At 44.6% G+C, this 12,262-nt stretch overlaps 2 protein-coding genes across 4 annotated transcripts; both read right to left on the bottom strand.

The window, feature by feature from the left end:
- Window positions 1–1,655: 1,655 nt before the first annotated feature.
- On the bottom strand, window positions 1,656–9,001 carry trpc4apa (transient receptor potential cation channel, subfamily C, member 4 associated protein a). The gene is made up of 18 exons (XM_062462783.1): window positions 8,842–9,001; window positions 7,470–7,598; window positions 7,244–7,360; window positions 7,044–7,101; window positions 6,882–6,937; window positions 6,514–6,642; window positions 6,157–6,358; window positions 5,825–6,013; window positions 5,321–5,463; window positions 5,103–5,234; window positions 4,928–4,986; window positions 4,658–4,843; window positions 4,350–4,440; window positions 3,969–4,109; window positions 3,739–3,850; window positions 3,432–3,544; window positions 3,055–3,261; window positions 1,656–2,883 (listed from the first exon to the last, which is right to left on the bottom strand). Exons 1-18 carry the CDS (start codon window positions 8,965–8,967, stop codon window positions 2,746–2,748), a joined length of 2,328 nt encoding a protein of 775 aa, XP_062318767.1. The 5' UTR covers window positions 8,968–9,001; the 3' UTR covers window positions 1,656–2,745.
- Window positions 9,002–9,121: 120 nt separating this feature from the next.
- On the bottom strand, window positions 9,122–12,035 carry sla2a (Src like adaptor 2a). Of its 3 annotated transcripts, none has more exons than XM_062462805.1 (8): window positions 11,825–12,033; window positions 11,559–11,643; window positions 11,294–11,336; window positions 11,124–11,210; window positions 10,552–10,655; window positions 10,157–10,306; window positions 9,830–9,962; window positions 9,122–9,642 (listed from the first exon to the last, which is right to left on the bottom strand). In XM_062462805.1, exons 2-8 carry the CDS (start codon window positions 11,629–11,631, stop codon window positions 9,507–9,509), a joined length of 726 nt encoding a protein of 241 aa, XP_062318789.1. In that variant the 5' UTR covers window positions 11,632–11,643; window positions 11,825–12,033; the 3' UTR covers window positions 9,122–9,506. The 3 variants fall into 3 exon arrangements, 2 of the variants coding, with proteins under 2 accessions (XP_062318789.1, XP_062318780.1); XM_062462796.1 differs by having other exon boundaries at window positions 11,294–11,387; window positions 11,825–12,032; XR_009930543.1 differs by having other exon boundaries at window positions 9,503–9,642; window positions 10,157–10,355; window positions 11,294–11,387; window positions 11,825–12,035.
- Between the last annotated feature and the right edge of the window lie 227 nt (window positions 12,036–12,262).

Here is a 12,262-nt window from a genome sequence, read left to right as displayed (position 1 = left end):
TTATTAAATTCACAAACAAGACTGTTAAATAAAGAAATTAAGTTCCAAATCAACATTAGGACAAATATGGGTGTGAAGGGGTGGGTTTGGGGTGGCGTGTGAGTTGGGGTTGATTCAAAGTGTTAGTGTGTCTGATGAGAACACAGTGTTTCACATAGCTCAGAAGTCTAGCACACTCTTGCTGTGTTACTGGCTCCATAGATATTAATGACAAACAAGCATGACGTGATCTCCCCCCACAGTTCTCTATGTCAAGGCAAATGCTAAACACACAAAAGCTGGGTTTAAAAGCTTGCCGATTCATTAATTGACTCACTACTACTGCTTCTTAGTACTACATCCCCAAGTGGGTGCTCTGTCACTCACAGCGGCACAACACACATGCAGTCAAACAAAGGTACTCCTGGCCTGGTTTATGCTGTGAGAAAGTCTGAAAAGCACTGATCCTATTACACACTGTGGAGGGGGAGGGTCTACAATCAGATAGAAATCATTAGAGCCTCAGATAAGCAAAAGAGGGCCATAAAACCAACTCTGAAAAACTTTTGACCATAATATAAAACAAGCATTTGTTTAGACAACAACAAATAACTCATCAGTCCTCAACATTTGGACCAAGTTTGCATGAAATCCAATACAGGGTTTACACAATCTCACACAATCCAAATCTAAAAACCTTTCAAGTTCTGGTTGGCAAGTGGCAGTTCCTAGAAGAATTGTCCACTGCATTTTAGCTTCTAATCTAAATGTGTCTAAAGTCAATCAAAAATGTCTGCTTTTGGCTGTGAAATGGGTTTTAAACAGGCTGTAGCATCACTAAAAGGTAACACATTCATACAGATCACAGTCCACAGACTGGAACCATGAACTTGAAGTCAGGATTAATCAGTGCCACTCTGACGCTCCAGGCTTCACTAAGGACCTGGCCGCATAAAAACCTTACATGACATGGTGTTCTAAGAAAGTGATTGAGAGAAAAGCACTTGTATAAAGACCCCTCCAAGCACCACCAGTCACAGTACAGTAACACAAGCACTTACTAACTCTTGGTGCTTGCATCTCAAACACAAGCGAACGTCACGTCACTGCAGTGTGTGGAGAGTACATTTCAGAACAGCCCGGAGACTAGAGTGAGGGAGTCTCAGCACTACTAGTGGCTTGCACTGGTGTCCACCAGATCAGGAACAGAAAGCTCTCATACATTCATTTGTGAACATACAAAGGGGTCTGCTCAAAACATTTGGAAAGTCATTGTACAACCTGCTATTGTGGGAAAAGTGGTTAAATCAATGTGGTACTGAAAAATGAGGTAGCTCTTTCATTTTTGACATTTTCTTGGATTCACTTTCTTTTTATGGGATATGTGCAAAGTGCTCAATTTCTATGGCAACATCACATTTGAGCATTTAAAATACCCATTCACCATCCCCAAGCCATTCCTTTACAAGCGAGGCCAAGCACATACCCATCACAAAAAGACAGATTCGGATTGTCAAATTCTAGGCTGTTGGTATGACTTCTGGTGTAAGGTGGCAGACAGGAAACAATCAAGTGATGCATCTTACACTGATGTTTGGTTGAAGGCTAGTCATGCTGCAGTTTTAGGACCAGTGCAATACCTGCGACACAGATAGGGTTTAACTGGGACACAGATATTGGGTTTTTAACACTAGAGCCTGCATAGTTTATTCTCCTACCACTCCACCTTTCACTCCATGGATACAAAGTCTGATACAAAATGAAAACAAATGCCATAACAAATTATTTGTTAAAATACAACAAACACTTAAAACAATTCCAAAAGGTGCAATGTTTGTTTTATTCTACAACTTCTCAAGAACTAAAACCTAATGTTTGAAAAGGAGGAAAACCAAAAAAACAATATCCCAAAAAAGAAAAAAGATTGAACTCGATGAATGAAGCATTCTCTGTGAGAAAAGATGGCATGACGTGAGAGGGAGCCCAGTTAAGGATGAGATATTTCAGCAGGTCCACAAGCTACCTGGACGCGCTGAGCAACGGCAAAAAGCACCAGTCAACTAGTCATCTAGGAAAGTAAACCTATGTACAGTTCAATGAAAACATTGTTTTCATTCATTCAACACCTGAACACACCTACCATCATGTGTAGGACAGCCCTATAGCCAATGGTGTCCACACAGATCAACTAGGTAGTGGGATGTGGTACATGAGGCGTGTGAGCTGAGGGTCAAAGTCAACACCAGCCTTAAAAGACACTCTCTGAGACTCCCACTGCCGCTACTCATGTCCCAGTGAAAACAAACCAACATTTTCTGAATTATATATACTTTGTTGAATCATACATATATATTTTCCCCATATATTTTGTGATGCATGTCATATTTATAAAAATGTTTGCTTCCACCTAAACCACCAACATGGGTATTTCAAGGTCCATTAAATGTCTTGAATCTTCTGTAGGGGGGGGGGTCTTTAAAGGACAGCCAGTCTCATCTCTTCCAATTCATACAAAAGAGTGAAGACAGCCAAGTGTGTCCCTCCTGCCTCCAGTAATGGTCTCTAAGCCAGGTTATAGACAGCACACCCATGGCTCTCTGCATCCCGACACATTAACGGAGCACTTCCGGGTCTTTGGGTGAGGAGTGACCCCTGCCCTGGCTCCGTGGAGTCATCACCAACATTAGGCGTCCATACCCCCAGTAACCCCCTCCCCCACCCCCCCACCCCACCCAGCCAGGCCTCATGGCTCATGGGGTGGGGGGGTTAATCCTCCAGCAGGTCCCTGTCCAGGTCCATGAATGGCTCATCAATGTAGCTGGCTATGGCACACAGAGAAGTCCTGTCTGAACCCAGCAGCACTGACACAGTCTCCTTCCAGTAGCTGAAGGGGATGCAGGAGCTCTGAGAGGGAGAGACACGAGTTAGACCAACCAAGCCCAGCTCTCCACAGAGGACAAAATGCAATGCATCGGCCTTACCGAATCAAGAAACTCAGAATGGGTGAGCCAAGGCTCATCTCGTTACTACAGTGGAAATGGCCAGACATGTTATCTTTATGGGCCAGACACTCACATTCTCCAAACAGGTGCTGTCCTTGTCCTTGTTGAGGTAGTGGCGCTGCCAGAAGCGCAGCAGGTTGTGGAAGTTATTGAGCAGGCAGCCGGGGTACTTCTCAGCATATTCCTTCTCTCTGAGGGCATTGAGGTACAAGGGAAGCTTGCCCCTCCTTCTGGCCAGCATCAGGATCACCAGGCTGGTATTGAGACAGCTGACATTCTCCTGGGTCAGGACAGTGAGGACAGGCCAAGGTTAGGAGGTATGTTAGCCGGCTCATAGCACAAGTATTATTTAATTTAATTTTGTATTCAAAATGTTGCATATTTCTTCAGTCCCTTACTATAGTCAGAGATATAACGTTTGTTAAAGAGTATGTGTGTGTGAGTTCAGACCTGTGTGAGCGTCTGAACGTTGATGATGTTGACCAGCCTGAAGAGGAAAGCCAGCCTGTTCTCCACTCGGGCCATGTAGGACAGCAGGCAGCACTCGGACAGCACCTCCACCACTGCAGGAGCACAGCAGGCAACCACACATGCAGTCTTTACACACTCTCCAAAAAAACAGTCATCCTTGAGTTGCTTCTGTCCTTCACTTTCTAGATGCACTACTTGTATGTCGCTTTCGATAAAACCGTCTGCTAAATGAATAAATGATATATATATATTTTTTGTATATATATATATTTTTTCTTATTTTTACCTTTCACGTCCTCCGTCTGGCTTTCAAAGCGATCCAGGGACAGGACAATGCAGCGCACCAGCATGTTGGAGTCCACCAGGGAACTGTTGATCTGGGTCAGGAAGGTCTGGAACTACACAGGAAGCGCTTTATAGGAACCATTTGACCAACACACAGGGCTCCATGTATGTTCTGAGACCCTGAGGGCTAAGGGAAGACAGGGTTAGTCTGGGTGCAGGCGCCGTCTCTACCTTCTCTTCTGTGTTGACGTATTTGTTGAATCTCTTGAAGGCATCAATGTTGAACTTCATGAGCTCCCCCAGCAGGTCAAAGTAGCTCTGCAGGACATCTCTAGACTTACAGCCACTATCGATGATGCAGAATAGGATGTGCTGTGGAGGTGAACACCAACATCAACACCAACAGTAACATCAAAACATCCCTGCAGCCATTAAACAGCTGCCGCTTCCAGGCCCGACAGTACAGCAACATTAGCCATGGACCTCAGATCATAGCTTGTGGGTCATGAATACACGATGCAGGCCAGATCCTTAAGACTCAGCCGGTCTTGCTGGTGCTTAAGGTCTTAGTGGTGGTATACACCAAATCACCAGAGATGACATCATGCTCACCTCCAGCAGGCCTCTCTTCAAGAGGAACATCTGGTCTGCGTAGGAGGTGGCTCCTCTGAGGAAGCTCTCCACCGCCCGCGCCTGCCAGAACCTACACACAAGTACAGGACACTGGTCACGCTGAGAACCACCGACTATTTCCAGCACATCACTAAGACACTCCGCTGAGTAGGTTACTATAGCAAGATGGACAGTGAGGTGAGCTGGTTATTGCTTTCTGAGTTACTAGGGTGGCTTTGATTTGGCCTTTAGGCAGTGTGGCGCAGTCCTGCCTCCACGTCTCGACCTTCGACCCATGCGGCGCTGACCTGAAGGAGGAGTCGGGGGGCTCTCTCTTCATGACGGTTAGCAGGCGTGTGAGGAGACCCTTCTTCCCGTCGCACACCAGACTCCTGTCTGTGTTCACCAGGGCCTCCACTTCAGGAATGTTGGCCTTCAGAGAGATGGCACTCAGCTCATTCAGCTCTTGACTGTTCAGAAGCAGGTACTTGTTCCTGAAAGAGAGGAAGAGGTTTGTTCCTGCAACGGCGGCAACAGAACTTGAAAGTCATCATATCCGTTTGCTGAAGGTCCCTTACTCATGGTGGTCACTAAAGCTCTGCAATAGCCTCAGGAACTGGATTTTAAAGGAGATTTCCTAAGGGAGGGAAAAAATAGGAGTTTGAGAGAATATCATTTGCTACATTGTATGGTACTTGACTGGAAGGGAAGAGGTGATTTCTAGACACAGCCCAGTAAGGGAGGATAACTTACGGGACTGCAGTCACAGTTCTCATTCTGCCCATGCACCACATGATTGGATGAGGTGTACTTCCTCCAGATCAGCTTGTCAAAGAGGTTGTTGAGGCCTGGGATCAGACGAAACTCAGCCAGCATCTTGTGCACCTGCAGAAGGCAGCGACATCAGTTAGACACGTCCCACTAACAGCTCCAGGCCTCGTTCTCCGGCCCTGCCCAGGGAGCCTCCTCACCTGGTTCCTCTGGCGGCCCATCAGCAGCACACACAGCACGTAGAGCACCTCCACCTTGTACATGATCTCATGGACGATCTTCATGGACTGGGGCAGGCGATGTCTCAGAGGACTTGTGGCCAGGGAGCTCTCATCTGATGACTCTGTAGGGAGGAAAAACAAAACATACTTAACATGTGGAAAGTAGGGAGGGAGTCAGGTGGCTGAGCGGTTAGGGAATCGGGCTAGTAATCTGAAGGTTGCCAGTTCGATTCCCGGCCGTGCAAAATGACGTTGTGTCCTTGGGCAAGGCACTTCACCCTACTTGCCTCGGGGGAATGTCCCTGTACTTACTGTAAGTCGCTCTGGATAAGAGCGTCTGCTAAATGACTAAATGTAATGTAAATGTAAGTACAAAAGACAACCACTGAGGAGTCCGATAAAGTGATGAGAAACGGTTCCAAAGTAACAAAAGGGGTTTCGGGGCATTTAAGGGTCAGCATGGAGCCCTTTCTCTGATCATACCTGTGCTGCTGTGCTCTGCCTCCTCCGTTGCCATCTGCATGAGGGCGTCCAGAACCAAGGCATTGTCCAACCATGTGTACCAGTCCTCAAGTTCCTGCAAGAAGTTGGATGTCCCCGTGGCTTCCGACACCTTCCTGGTGGCCAGCTTGCACAGGCGCTCGATGAAGCCTGGGATGTTCAGCAGAGTCACTAAGAACAAGGACAGAGAAGATCAGGATCAGACAATGATCAATATCAGAGCATTAGCCAATTCAAACTAAACATTGGACCAGTGATATGGATCTGTCGCCTTCACGTCCGACTCTTACAGGGCGCCTGTGTCCCTGTCCTACCTTGGTTGACCTCTGCACGGGAGGGGCTGGAATTGCGTTTCTGCTGCGCGTTCTTGGCCAACAGGGTGTGTTTATCGTCATTGCCGACGTCGGGCTCTGAGATGGTGACAGACAGGATGCGGCAGAAATTAGCCAGCTGCTGCTGGTCAAAGCTCTGGACCAGACCAGACAGGTTAGGGATGCCTTCCAGCTGGATCATCTCCTGGAACAAAGACAGATCAACACACATTCACTGATACCACCGAAGACCGTGATTGGACTATAACGTTCCATGTCTGGGAGCCTTATGAGCCAAGTGAAACATCAGAAAGCTGAGCAAGTCTAGCCTCTGATTTATATTTTATAAACTGCTCTGACCTTCTTGACTCCTAGAATATCTTCGATTAAAGTGGCAGTCTGTAGAAAGGTCTTCTTGTTGGTCATCAGGGTGAATAGAAACAGGACAAAGTCTTCCCTTGCTGCAAGGCTTTTTGTCACCCCTTCCGTCTGAGGATACGATGAGAGTTTGTACGGTAATATTTTTAAAGCAGTTATAACATACTTTTTGTATAACCCATAAGGTATTGTATCTGTGTATATGGATGATAGCATGAACAAGTGCCAAGGCATTGAAATATGACCTGTCAAGTCACTGACAAGCTATTCCTTTACCAAGAATAGTAATCAAAACCCCATACATTTTATAACTCTATGCTTTGCACCTAAACCCTCTCGTGGGTACTTACACATATGCAGCAGTTGTACAGCACACTAAGGCAGTCCTTGACCAAGTCGTCATTCACTACAGGGAAAATCACAGTAACAGCCAAGTGGAAAAAAAGGGTTAACGTCCCCTCTTAGTACAATCATCACACTATACGGTTGTTACAAATATCAGTGTTGCTTACTTTTCAGTTTCTTTTTCTGCATAGTGAGAGTGGGCCTCATCAAGATCTCGACAAGCAGCTTTGAGAATAAAAGGGGAAAATAAAGTATGATTAAAAACTAGGACAATCTCTTAGCTTTAAAAGACGCACTGCCGTCAAACTGGAAGCTCCCTGTCTCAAGACCAGACAAGAGTCTACTGCACAGGGCACAGCAAACTTACATCTACTCCCCCAAAGAGGTCAAAGGTGTACGTGTTGGGAAAGGTGGATTCCTGAGCTGCCTTCCTGTCCTCTGTGACAAAAGACATGGCCTCCATGGAAAGCAGGGATGATAGTTCCTGTCAACGACACAGACAAGGCATCCTTATAACAGCGCTAATATCACTGGGGACATAAGGGGTACATAAAAAACCCAGAGCATTGTTATGGTGATGTCCTGTAGGGTACCTTTAGTACGTTATGAGTGTGGGAGAGGTCGCTATTGAGGTGGCTGCTCTCATACAGTTTCTGCAGCAGCACAGGGATTCCATGCCACTTAGCCCTCATGTCTCTCTCCTGGAGCAGGGCCTCTGGAAGCTGCAACATAATACATGATTTTATAGCAGGCATGCTGTGGAATTTCAGTAGAGACACTACAAGACTGTTGTAATACAGTACAACACTGATAAGGGATGCTGAAACTGAAGTACTTATGGTACATTCACCACCGGTACAAGATGACCTGAATTAAGCTTTATTTATCTGATTATAGTTTTGTGGATGGGGACAGTGGGCTCTAACTTCTTTATTTGGGTAGTCATATTAGATCAATGTTTAACACAAACTATGAGACAGGTGTACTTTTAGCCAACCTCAACCAAAATTAACCCTATTTTAATAGGTAGATTTGACAGCTGTTGTAACTCAAAAAAATACACCGTGAAAATACGTTTTGAGGGTCTTATGCCAATAGCATGCCCATACCCCCCTAGTACTAGGTGTAGCCCCCGTATCCATGGATGTCTAGTGACGTCCCTGCTAGCAGCTAGCAAAACTGGTATGCCATGGCTAGTGTTAGCCTACAATTTGGCTGAAAACGTGTCCTAAAATTATGAACGATTACGTTGCTATACATGCATAAAACGCTAGCTAACGACGTCGACTTAACCCAAATGGCACAGCAGGATCGTATCCATTCAAGGCAGATGAACAAGCTTGCTCACGTTAACGAATGCTAACTGGCGAGTCTGGCTATGTTCGTGAGACTGGAGCTAGTATTACGTAATCACCTCAGTGTTCGGCTGGCTTAGCTAGCTCGCTAGGTACTGTGGCTAGTTGGCCTTGCAACTCAGATGTCTGAATAATATACCCAAATTCCATACAGTTTATTTCCATATCAGTTAGCAAGAGAATACAGTTACTAAGAGTGCTTAAATGGATTGTAGCTTAAACCCACCTAACTTGCATTAATGAGCTTTATAAACTATTAGTTGGTTAGCTTAGGCTAGCTAGCTCTGCTGCTAGCTCGCTATCAACAAAGACCTAGCTAGCATATTTCGGTAGCCAGGTATCGTTACAGCATTATTTACGGTAGTTTGTTTCTAGGCAGATAATGATATTATGTTATATAAATAGCCATTTGACTGTTAATCTGTTATTTTGCACGTTGCTTTTGCAGCTAGGAGGCTGGTAGCTAGTAACTGGGGTTAGCATACGTTAACGGTCGCCTGGGAAACATGCACTACTGTAGTCAAGGTTCTAGCTAAAGCAAGTCCCAGGCTCGAATCGACCTACTCTCGGATCGTTTCATCATGAAGACATTGCGCTTATTTAGTCTTACCTGTGTTCCTCGGCTAAAACTCTGGCCTGCGATCTGACTCTGCCTGATCTTTGCAATGATATTGCCATTTAGGCTCGTTCGTTTTCCTCCAGTCCAAGGGGACTCGGACCCCAGAAGCGTCGCCATTATTACTTCTTCCTGAACTGTTCCAAGCAGGAAGTTCTTAATCTTTAATAAAATATTCTCATGCTTTTAGCGCCATCTATTGACAGAGCGACATCATCAATGGGACATAACAGGCGATATGACAACAAGCACCTCAGTGGGCATAGAATATGAATGTGTTAGTGTAGTAAACTTTAATAGATGTTTATACCTACAAATAAGACTAGTTTGACAATGTCTTTACCAAAAACAGCAAAATTCAACATGCAGCACAATCCTCTGTGTTCCTGTGTACTCTTCTGTATAACCTTACATAATAATAATGGTTTTATAATTCTACAATGCCCACAAGCTCCACAGAAAAACCTTCCCCGCCTAAACATTTTTTCTTCTTCAGGGTATAAACTGGAGCTGAAGGAGGACGTAGAAGGTTCAGTACCAGCTCTGATTGCGTCAGACTCCCCCTCTTTCTCAGCCCCTTGCTGTGCTGGACAAAAACAGTGCAGTAAAATGTCCTCTGTTTCTACATGTCTTCACTCTGTGAATTTACATCCGTTTCCTCAGGTGTTCCAGCGCACAGCACAGTCTTCACAGCCAGCATCAGTTATAAAGAGGTATGAGCTTATGGCCTCCCTCAGGCCCTCGCTCACCAAAGAGTCTTGTGAGTCCACTCTTGACTTCCTGAAAATCATTGAGCTTAAAAGAGAGAGAAACAAAAGTTTGAGTTGGCTGTCAGCTTGATGAATCACATTACTACAAACACCACTAATTACACTTTTGACTGTGCACAGTATCAAATCATGTATCATAATTGATGGAATATTTACATATCTAGGCAGTGTTTCTTGCTGGCCTAAGGAAAATGAAAATGAATATGTCCCACCTGCTGACGTCTCTCCAGTTGAGGGTGGGCCTCCTGATCACCCTTGGAAACAACCTGGTCACCTCTGAAGCACTTTCAGAACCCTGTATGAAGCAAGGCTCCTTCAAAACACAGCACAATCCATCGGCTGACTCTGGGGATAGAAACAGCAGTATACCACAATAAGAGGATGCCATTGGAAATGGACATTCGTTCAGCCCCAAGACCCATTGAACACCTTACATTGAGCAGTGCTGCTCTATCATAATATATAGTTTATAGGTCAGATTTGTATTTACACCTGTTGTTTGGCCTGTGTCCACCATGTCTAATATAGGTTCTACCCACCTGAGTAGTGTTCGACCAGGTGGTCCAGAGAGGGGAAGGTGAGACGGGGGGAAATGTAAAAGAAGCCATTTTGTAGGCGACAGATGCGGTAGTGCTTCACCGAGTTCCGGTTTGAGCTCGTCCTCCAAAGGATAGAAAGTGAGTAGAATTCTGTGGCCAAACACAGGACAGGGTTGCTTACCATCACCATCATCACTGTCTTTGTTAAAGTACAAAAATTACAGTGGGTAAACTATTGACGTGAAACATAAGGTTAAAGTGACGAATTAGATGATAGCACTTGATTTGGGAAGGTAATAGAACACTAGTTCACCATTTGAAAGTGTTCTTGAAATTTGACAGAAAGTTCGGACACCACTTACGATGCACCAAACAATAAAAGCAATAATAGTTACCTCGTTCTGTCTCACTCTCTCGGATCATGAAAGCCCCTGTGTGGTTGTTGGGCAAGGATAACAGCTCCTCTGCCTTCATCCTGCAGGTCCTGATAAACAGCCATCTAACCACAGACAGAATGACATAGTAAAACATAAAAATTGTAGGACACAGAAAAGGAACTATACAGCAGCAATACAAAAAAAAAAAACAATACAACTCAAAATACAAATAAGATAATAGCACATTTATTCATTTCATTTTCCTCCTCTGACAGTCCAAATGAAACCCTGGAACTACGTCTGTCATCATACTCCACTGGGGGAGGAGTGCTTCAGTTGAGATGTTGAAAGTTAAATCGTTTAGGCAGAAATATGGAACTAATGTTCCAGAATTATTCCTACAGATGGACATCCTCCACCTAGATGGGCACTCCCACATATCAGTGGAGTCCCCAGATCACCCCATAATCTCAATTAGCAGTTTATGACCAGACTGCTGAAATGACATGAATACCTTTAGTCTGAGGTTACATGTGTAGCTTACAGAAGCTATGGTTGCTATGGAAATTGATGGTGACATAGTGACTGACCTTTTTATCACTTTGGCAGTGTAGTCACTGGGGATGTAGCATTCCTGGTCTGTTGTTGTTGATCTTACCATACAGAAATCCCCATCACTGTAGACAGAGCAGTACCTGATCAGTCAAGAGTCCACCATGTATAGTGGGCCACGGTTAGGTCAAGCATGTTTCTAACTTACTCTGATATTACTGTGAGCCTCTCCCCTGTGTGGATGCTGTGGCCTGAGACACCATGAGAGGGGTAATTATAGAGGGACACTACCATCTGATCCTCTGGAAGAAAGACATGAACCATAAACCAGGAACTTCACCGGTTCACAAATGTACTACATTACAATATGATACATTTCAAGTACAGCACATTGCGATGCAATGATACTGGTCTATATTGTTTTGAGGAGATTAAGCTGGGCTTAATTTGAGACAGCTTGGACTGAAACTTACCCAATGATACAGACTCAGGTATATGCTCCAGTTGGGCTATGTTAGTTCGACATTTGATTGGGCAGGTTCCCATCTTTGCCTGGTTCTGTACAAAGAAAGGAATTATAAGAGCTATCATCATGATATGATATACCGTAATTAAAACACCAGGCTATATAAGCAAGACATATCATGTAAAATTGTAAGCTTAATTCCCCACTTCCCCAGTCTTGCTCTCTCAAATCATATTCAAAATTTGGCATAAGACCAAATAAATATCTACTCACTCTGTAGAGACAACTGGTTTTAGATCCACCTCAGAGATGCTGGTTTCTTCTGGACAAAGTCCTATACTGATACTAAGATTATAAATGTATGTCTGTCTGCATACTATGTCTGCATGTTCGTCTTCATGTGTATAAACTAAACTGGCTCCTCACACATGCCCCCTGAACAGTCCAATTAAAAGTGAAGATGTGTCCCTCCTCTGTTTGGTCTGTTTATGTAGCTGCGGTGAGCCTTGATGAGAACCCAAGACAGCAACTATCTCGATGAGGGAAGGCTTGATGTCATACTCCGACTGCTTCCTGTTATGCTACACACCTTGACACCCTCATAACAGACAAACTCTGAAGTAATTTCAGGGAACATTCCATTAAGTGTTTTCTTGTTGTGTAAACACTTAAAGTGTATCAGTCAGCATACAATTCTGATCATCAGCCAAA

The sequence above is a fragment of the Osmerus eperlanus genome, chromosome 1 (genome assembly GCF_963692335.1).
Source record: "Osmerus eperlanus chromosome 1, fOsmEpe2.1, whole genome shotgun sequence".
Taxonomy (NCBI): domain Eukaryota; kingdom Metazoa; phylum Chordata; class Actinopteri; order Osmeriformes; family Osmeridae; genus Osmerus; species Osmerus eperlanus.
Note: the sequence above shows the minus strand (reverse complement) of the source record. Positions and strands in the feature narration are given on the sequence as shown.

Coding starts and splice junctions, on each gene's coding strand:
- trpc4apa (XM_062462783.1), bottom strand. CDS start 8,967: ATGGCGACGCTTCTGGGGTCCGAGTCCCCTTGGACTGGAGGAAAACGA. Junction 7,599..8,841: donor GTTTTAGCCGAGGAACACAG/GTAAGACTAAAT, acceptor ATTATGTTGCAG/CTTCCAGAGGCCCTGCTCCA. Junction 4,441..4,657: donor CCCCCCGACTCCTCCTTCAG/GTCAGCGCCGCA, acceptor ACTTGTGTGTAG/GTTCTGGCAGGCGCGGGCGG.
- sla2a (XM_062462796.1), bottom strand. CDS start 11,631: ATGGGAACCTGCCCAATCAAATGTCGAACTAACATAGCCCAACTGGAG. Junction 11,388..11,558: donor ACCTGAGTCTGTATCATTGG/GTAAGTTTCAGT, acceptor TCTTTCTTCCAG/AGGATCAGATGGTAGTGTCC. Junction 11,211..11,293: donor AGGCTCACAGTAATATCAGA/GTAAGTTAGAAA, acceptor CTCTGTCTACAG/TGATGGGGATTTCTGTATGG.